This window comes from Sinocyclocheilus rhinocerous, unplaced genomic scaffold, assembly GCF_001515625.1.
Source record: "Sinocyclocheilus rhinocerous isolate Xijiao unplaced genomic scaffold, SAMN03320098_v1.1 scaffold515, whole genome shotgun sequence".
NCBI lineage: Eukaryota > Metazoa > Chordata > Actinopteri > Cypriniformes > Cyprinidae > Sinocyclocheilus > Sinocyclocheilus rhinocerous.
In genome coordinates, this window is record NW_015660140.1 from 587,888 (window position 1) to 597,065 (window position 9,178).

Sequence of the window (9,178 nt, forward strand, 5' to 3'; positions counted from 1 at the left end):
ATAACGGCAGCATCGCCCCTTTTTTATATGGTTTTATACAACAGTTCGTTCTGGTTCTCAAATCTGATTGGTTGAGAACCGTGAGATATTGTACTGGTATCGCTACAGGAACGCCCTTTCACAATTTTGTATCACTCCGCTTGTTCTAGCCGGGTCTATGTTTTTTTTTTATTATTCACTGAGCTAATGGTAGAGTACGTTAGTTAATATAAGAAGAAACGTCTAGCTTCGCGGTCGCTCTCTCTCTCTCATTTGGATGCACGTCTTGCCGCATTGTTTCTCTCTTATAACCTCATTATTTCTTACTAATAACCTAACTGAAGTAGCACATGCCCTTGATACGAATTCTAAAAGTGACTTATGTTTAACTGTCAACTTGAGCTTTGAATCCGTGGCGGAAGGAAGTAGTTCCGCACAAAAGAGGGTTTTATAAGGCACTCCGTTGTTTCTTGTTTAATTACACACGTTTCGTCCAACTGTTGTATAAACGCAATCACTCTCGTACTCGAGCGATACCGGCTCTATATCAGCGGCTGTTATTGCCTCCGGCACAAGGCCGCTGATATAGAGCCGGTAGGCCTATCGCTCTCGTACTCGAGTGATATTGCGTATATAATTTGTCCATTGTTTAATTAAATATAAAGAGATTAGGTTAAATTGAATGACTGTGTAAGAAAATGTCTATGTTTAAAAAAAAAAAAAACTTTATGGTCACTATTTCTTTTTCAGCATTCCTACGTTTAAAATGGTCATGTGGTATAGTTTAACAGTCGCAATGAGGGCTATAGTATAACGTGTTACAGCACAGCTGCAGAAATGCCTTCAACTAAAACGCCTACAGGTCATACATTTGGTCTGAAAACTAAAATTCAAAAAATTCAAAAGGCATTAATGTTTGCCTACAAAACCACCACTGGCTCTGCACCCCTTTACCTAAATTCATTACTTCAGACTTATGTGCCCTCTAGACAGTGTTGGGGAGTAACTAGTTACATGTAACGAATTACGTAATTTAATTACAAAATAAAAGTAATTGTAATCAGTTACAGTTACTGAGAAAAAATATGTAATTAAATTACAGGTAACTCTTGCTTCTCTAATCTTTTTGTATTCTATCTAATTGTTTTCTTTTTATTTATTATACAATTAACAAAAGCAAAAAAGGCCTCTAACACTAGCCTAGGTTGAAACTGAGTAAATGATTTATGGTGGACTTTGGCCACAAAGTCCCTGGGAATGTCGTTGATGTCAACGATGTGAGTTTGTCAAAATCTGACATGCTCTAACTTTATATGACGATATAATTCACAGATGTTATTGTGTAATTTTATTGAACGTTATGTGAAAATAATCAGTATTCCCATGAATAGAAACAACTAACCTTTTCCTTGGTTTCATTTTCGCATTTTTTTTTCTTCAAAAACTAAAAAACAAAACATTACATAATAACGCGAACTTCTTGGCTACATGACAATAGCCAAACAGTTTGTCTGTCCAAGCAAATAAATTATTTTTTCCCCCTCATCGAAATTGTAAAACTTTTTGGTTTTGCTAACTTATTCAGAAAATGTTTTGCCTCAGATATACTTAGTAAATCCTAAAAACACTTTGAAATAGTTTAACCATGGTATTTGTTGTAAAATTGTGGTTATTCGAATGGTAATCAATATGCCAAAAAATCATGGTTACTACATTTTTACTATAATAAAACCATGGTTAATTTTCGCAAGGGTACATAGCACTGCTGGTAATGGTTTGGTTGTTCTCTGTACATTCTTCATACACTGCTCCATTGTTTTCATACGACCTTAACTGAAAAACAAATGTATCCCAGACCATTACAATCATCCCTGCTCTTCCCTATTTGTCAAGTCAAGTCACCTTTATTTATATAGCACTTTTAACAATACAGATTGTGTCAAAGATAAGTTTCCCAACTAAGCAAGCCAGAGGCGACAGCGGCAAGGAACCAAAACTCCATCGGTGACAGAATGGAGAAAAAAACCTTGGTCGGGGGGCCAGTTCTCCTCTGGCCAGACCAACCAGCAGGTTGTTCTATGCTGCAGATTGGAAATTGATCTATAATCAATTTGTTTGACTATAGAAGTTATTGAGTGTTTGACATTTAAAATTGTAATGCCTTTCAGGAAGCTGAACCTTCCCCAGAGTGCATTAGATGCAGCAGAGGAGCAAGATTTTGATCTGAAGGGTTATGTGTTTGAGGCTTCTCCAGAGCAGCTCAGACCACCCAGAACTGTCCGCGTGGGACTCATTCAGAACAAGATAGTCCTACCCACTGATGCTCCTGTACTTGAACAGGTGAGAGAACACAGTGCATATAAGGGCCAGCTAGCATATTTTGGCTCTGATAGGCCCATATGTACATATGCTAAAACAGATTCCATATATGTATTATCCATTTGAGTTCATCTCACTGTTGGCTCAGTATTCTCATTTTGCTTTCACAGATCACAGCTCTGCACAAGCGCGTGGGGGAGATGGTGGAGGTGGCGGCCATGTGTGGGGTCAATATCGTGTGCTTCCAGGAAGCCTGGAGTGAGTACACAAAAACACACAAACACATGCATGCATCTAACTCTCTTTTCACTGAATTCATCACTCTCCAAATGTAGCAGGAATATATACAGCTCTCGGGTGTCATATGAAGTTTATGGCATCTATTTTGTGTGTGTGTGTGTATACGAACATTAAATTATTCATAAATGGTATTAAATAAATGGTTATATATTAGTGCTGTCAAATTGATTAATCGTGAATTTGGAAAAGTTTGTGTTTACATAATATATGTGTGTGTGCTGTGTATATTTATATGTATATATAAATACACACACATACATACATGTATATATTTAAGAGGAATATGTAATATATTTATATATGATATAAATCATATATAAATATGAATATATATACATGTAAATATTTCATAAATATATACATATATGTGTGTGTATTTATATATACATATATATATATATAAATATACACAGCACACATACATATATTATGTAAACACAAACTTTTTTTCTTGGATGCGATTAATCAATTATATAATACATAATATATGTAATACATAACCATTTCTGAGCAATTTAATGTTTAATCTTAAGTAATTAATGATTACTAATCTTTCAGTTTTTTACAGTTCACTTCAAGAGTCCTGTGGTGTAATTAGTCTATCAATCAATATAATATGATTAAAATCTACATGCATCATATTTCTAAATTAATTTAAAGCAATTTTTAAAATAATTTTAGGTGAAGAATAGCATGTCACACTGTTTAACACATGATGAACTATCTATATTTAGTCACAAATGTTTTTGTTTTTTATTCCACGGCTCTCTATATCCATTTCCTGTTGTCCTCTAAGCAATTACTGAGCTTATTTATGAGCATATGGATCGGAAGACTTCTTGGCCTACAGTGATGTAACATGCCCGTGAAGACATCAGCAGAATCTGGTTTACATCAGCAGAGCACAGCAGGACAGTAGTGACGAAGTTTCAGCTGCGCTCGCAGTTTGTCTGTTTGTGTTGGCCGTGGCGTGCTGTAGGGATGCAAGCTGATGAAAGGGAGTCTCATGCTCCAATTATAAACTCTCCAGGCATCCCAAAGGTCATTCCGTCCCTCTGGGTCTCAACAGGTCTCTTTGGCCAGGCTTCAACCCCCTTAACCACCACCCCACGTAAACCTTTGACCCCTGAGCTCTGACTTCCTGTGTTTCCATGCAAATCTACGAAGCATGTTTGCTTTGATAGTATTCATTTAAAAATGCCATGTAAACAAATAATCATTTCATCCTGCTCTAAACAAAACAACAACTGCTAATGAAAAATAAGACCATAAACCTATCCACTATACTCCTCATCCTCCCTCTCAGCAAGCAAAACAACGTTTTATTGGACACCAAGGAGAGTCAATTTCGATAGTTTGAACTCTCATAAATAAAAATCAGTTCTGGTAATAATAAATTCTTTCAGGGAAAGCATTATTTTTTTCCTGTGTTCTCCATCCATAGCAATGCCTTTTGCATTTTGCACACGAGAGAGGGAGCCCTGGACAGAGTTTGCCGAATCGGCCGAGGATGGGCTCACCACACACTTTTGTATTCAGGTAAGAGTTAAATAAATGGATGTCTTCCTGTAAAAGTTACGATCATCCTTTTCTATAAAGCATCACCTCAGTCTTTAGTCAAATATTTAACCTCAGTCCACTAATTGATTATTTCTGCAGTCATTACTTCTAATGCTGATACCACATGTGCTTGATTTTCATTTTGTAGCTGGCCAAAAAATACAACATGGTGGTGGTGTCTCCCATTTTGGAGAGAGATGAGATCCACGGTGGAACATTGTGGAACACTGCAGTGGTGGTGTCCAATAATGGCAATGTTCTAGGCACATCACGGAAGAATCACATTCCCCGTGTGGGAGACTTCAACGAGGTCGGTGTCACCCTCTGCATAACAGTCAAACAACTGTCAGTGTGAAAGAACACAGCTACAGTGACACTCTATATTTAGATTAATAGTGTCATCACTTGTTTACATTAAGCTAAGATGAGTTCATTAAGCTGTAAATTAAATATTGATACAGTGCAGTCCAAAAGTTTAAAGACAGTGAAAATGCTTTTGCATTTGTAGATTAAAAAAAAAAAACGTACAAATTAGAATTAGGTAGTACTGTATTAAAAGATACATTAGCGGTCAACCGTTTTGAATAATGAGAAAAATATAAGTTTTTGAAACATGCTTACCAAGGCTGCATTTATATGATTAAAATACAGTAAAACGGTAATATTGTGTTTATTCCTGTCATGGCAACGCTGAATTTTCACCAGCCATTACTTCAGTCTTTAGTGTCACATGATTTTTCAGAAATCATTTTAATATGCTGATTTTGTGCTCAGTTTGTATCTGTTATTGTTGGTACTCAAATATTAACAATGGTTCATATTATTATCAGTGTTGAAATTTTTTTTTGCTGCTTAATATTTTTTTTTGTGGAAAGCATGATACATTTTATTTAATGAATATAAAGTTCAAAAGAACAGCATTTATTTGAAATCTTTTGCAACATTATAATTGTCACTTATACGGTCACTTTTGATCAATTTAATATTTCCTTTGCTAAATTAAAAATCTTACCCCAAATGTTTGAATGAAGCAACAACATTGATAGTAATAAGACATGTTTCTTGAGCAGCAAATCAGCATATTGAATGCTTTCTGAGATATCATGTGACACTGATGACTGGATATGGCTGCTGAAAATTCAGCTTTGTCATCACAGGAATAAATTACATTTGAAAATATTTTCAATAGAAAAAAATATATATTTCACAATATTCCTGTTTTATTTTTGATCAAATAAATCCAGCCTTAGTGAGCACAAGATATTGTTTTTTCAAAAACATTACAATAGGGTGGCCATAAGTGCCATTTATACGGGTCACATCCTGGCCATGATTTTTATGTTGCCTAAAACATCCAAAGTAGTTTGACCAATAACATGCAGGTATTGTACATAATCGACCAATCGTGGCGTGTCGCGCGTGAGAAGATGAGAACGGTCAAACCGATGCAAATACGCGCACGTGTTTGTTTGTTCGTTCGTTCGACTTGAAGATGACGGCAGATACAACGATCGATATTTTAGGCAATATAGAAATTCTGGCAAGGGTGCGTCCCGTAAAAAGGCCCGTATGGTCACCCTACATTACAAAAATCTTATTTTAAAAATAATTCCAAACTTTGGACCTCTAGTGTATTATACAAAAATGACCATGAACATCAAAAGTTGTAACAATGTATTATGTTTTTCAGAATCGTAAAACTTTATTTTCAGGTTTAAGTGACAAAAAAATAACCACATTTTTGAACCCCTCTGTACACATAGTTATCAGTATTTTGTGCCACCACATGGGCATTTCTGTATCTTATTGGATTAACTGCTGTTCAGTGCAACCACTATAGAAATTCTTGTTATCAGAGATTTGTTCCAGCATGTTTGGTGTCATTTTTCACAATTTTTCAGGTTAAACAAGTTTGTTTGTGTGTGTGTGTGTGTGTGTGTGTGTGTGTATGTTTATGTGGTTTATGAGGACACAAATTTGTATAATGACATGGGTATGACAGAGGTAGTACAACGAGAAGGTGATTTATGAGGACATTTTCAGTGTCCCCGTAATTCAAAAGGCTTATAAATCATTCAGAATGAGTTTTTTTGAAAATCTAGAAATGCACAAAGTTTCTTGTAAGGGGTAGGTTTAGGTGTAGGGTTGGTGTAGGGCGATAGAAAATAGGGTTTGTACAGTAGAAAAACCATTAACGCCTATGGAGAGTCCTCATAAACCATAAAGACCAACATGTGTGTTTGTGTATCTGCAATACATGATCTGTGGGCCCTCTAAGTGGTTGATTTCTCCCCAGCTGTGCTGTTTATCAGTTTCATGTTGTGCCTTTGATCCATTCCACACTGTGATAATGCTCAATTCAGGAAATGTGCCCACTCTCTTTTCCTGGAACAAGCTTGAGTGTACCTGCAGGAACCAGATGGCAGAAGATGGCTCAATTCTGGGTTTTTTTCAGTAAAATTAAGGAGAATTTTGCTGCCATCTATGCTGATAAATATCAGCGTTGGAAAATGTTTACACAGAAACTCTTCTGAGAATCCAGCTCAGCCCTGCATGAATTTCCATGCTGCATTAATTGCATGAATTTACACTAACATCACAAACTGTGGGCACAAATACAACATACTGTATATTATGTCTTAATCTTCTCAAAAGTAGATGCACAGATATCACATAGACCAATAACAACTGCTAAAACACAAGCTTATCTCTCATGCAATCTTTACAGTTGCTGAATCTTACACATCCTAACACATGCCGTCAATGACAGGTGGTTTTAAATTAGTGTGCATTATTTGGTGTTAATCTATAACCACCTTTCCACTGTTCCAACAAACAGATTTTGTCAAAATTGTTCTGAAGAAGCCATTTATTACTCTCTCCTTATTCACCATGTTAAAATGAATGAATTTATGAATATATACACATAAAAAAAAGGTCACCAATATGCTGCAATTTTCTAGGACTAATCAACTTAATTATTTAATAGTTCTAAAATAATTATTTCAGGCATTATTATTCATTATTCAGCAATGCTTAGTATTAAAATATCTGCCATTCTCACCTTACACTGATAGTTTCAATTATTCAGTTTCAAAAGTTCAATTATTTGGAAGAATATTCTGTCAGTCACAAAAATTGTAAATTAAAATGGTTTTGCATAAGTCATTTTATGATAAAAGATCATTTTAAACCTAGTCAGATTAGCTGTTGGTGAAGATGATCATGTGTAGTTCAAGACTAATGTGCTGTAGATATTCCTGCCGATAATGCTTTTGTACAATTGTTTAATAAATAAAACATAATAGTTCAATAAATGAGAAATATCCCCACCACTAAAGCACAGACTGATCATATATTATATCAGCGATATATCAATCACAATCTTATTACATCAGCACTTTGATTACTGCATGGCCAATCAAATTCAAATTCTGGAAATATCTGTTATATAAACAAAAGAATAAAACCTTTGCAACACACATGCAACACTCAGTTATCAGTGCCCTTTTGCTACATAATCTAGCTAACTCACATTATCCTAATCTCTGCTTAATACATTATCCCATTTAGATCTGTCCATATGGCAAATATGGGTGTATGTGGGACCTTTTAGGGCATTAACATTTTGATGCATGTCATCCACTAAAGTGCAACGGTCTTTAAAGGTCTTTTTAAACCATTCAAGATGTGATGTTACATCCAAACCACTATGGGTGGCCTTGCCCATATTTTTTTATGATGGTGGTCTTGTTAATGTTGTTTAATTTATGGCAACATCAATTCAAAATTCCTGTTCATAATGTTGTATCCCATGTGGGATATTAACTACTATCTTTTATTGAAGTGATTTGTGATCTGTGCACTGCAACAAGAATAGTAGTAGATCTTATATAATAGAATAGTTCAATCAAAAATGAAAATTTGCTGAAAATGTAAGATGAGGGTTGGTTTGTTTCTTCATTAGAACAGATTTGGAGAAATTACATCACTTGCTCATCAATGGATGCTCTGCAGTGAATGGGTACCGTCAGAATGAGAGTCCAAACTGGCTGCATGTTTTAATAAACAAATCCATCCGAGATGTTTTTAACTTAAAAACGTTGCTTCTGGCCAAAATACGAGATGTTTTAAAATTAAAATGCCTCAACGATGGATTTGTTTCTTATGAATATGCAACTTTTCTCTTCATAAGACGTTAATTGATGGACGTGAGTCATGTGGATCGTTAGTGTATTATTGTTATGTTCTTATCAGCTGTTTAGACTCTCATTCTGACCGCACCCATTCACTGCAGAGGATCCATTGGTAAGAAAGTGATGTAATGCTAAGTTTCTCCAAATCTGTTCCTATGAAGAAATAAACTCATCTACATCTTGGATGGCCATTTTTGGGTAAAATTTTTACTTTAAACTCTCATAGTTTTGGTTTGAAAAGCTAAAATCGAATTGAACTCAAACTTGATTAAAAATGGAGCTACATCCTTCTCCAGTCAACATATTACATGGAAGGGAACACCGGCCACCCTGTATTCCAGACACAGTTTGGAAAGATTGCTGTTAACATCTGCTATGGCCGACACCATCCTCTCAACTGGTTAATGTACAGCTTACATGGGGCTGAGATCATCTTTAACCCTTCGGCCACAGTTGGATTGCTCAGGTATCGTGTTGTACACCTGTTTTATGGGAATAACGCAGAGCCCGTATTCCATCATGCTGATGCTGGTTTTGTGTTACAGTGAACCAATGTGGCCGATTGAGGCCAGAAATGCTGCCATCGCAAACCACTGCTTCACCTGTGCCATCAACCGTGTGGGAACAGTATGTGCCACCTGTTGTCCAATAAGTGTGCCAAAAAAATGATTTCAACATTCTTAAAAATCACATAAATTATCCAATAGATGCTCTTGAGTCTAAAACATACACAGAGATTCTCAGGAAATGTCCTGCTTGCCCCAACTATGCACTGTTTATACTGTGATAATATCACAACCACAACTAAGGAAAACTATATATAT

General features: G+C 35.7%; 1 protein-coding gene across 1 annotated transcript in view; it reads left to right on the plus strand.

Annotated features, from left to right (window-relative positions):
- The first annotated feature begins 2,121 nt into the window (after positions 1-2,121).
- The window catches only part of upb1 (ureidopropionase, beta), a 19,191-nt gene continuing 12,134 nt past the window's right edge, over positions 2,122-9,178 (plus strand). Inside the window, exons 1-6 of the mRNA XM_016534003.1 lie at positions 2,122-2,319; positions 2,469-2,556; positions 4,043-4,137; positions 4,307-4,468; positions 8,651-8,820; positions 8,900-8,981. Coding sequence (XP_016389489.1) covers positions 2,137-2,319; positions 2,469-2,556; positions 4,043-4,137; positions 4,307-4,468; positions 8,651-8,820; positions 8,900-8,981 — 780 coding nt within the window. The 5' untranslated portion in view covers positions 2,122-2,136. The remainder of the gene's footprint in view (positions 2,320-2,468; positions 2,557-4,042; positions 4,138-4,306; positions 4,469-8,650; positions 8,821-8,899; positions 8,982-9,178) is intronic.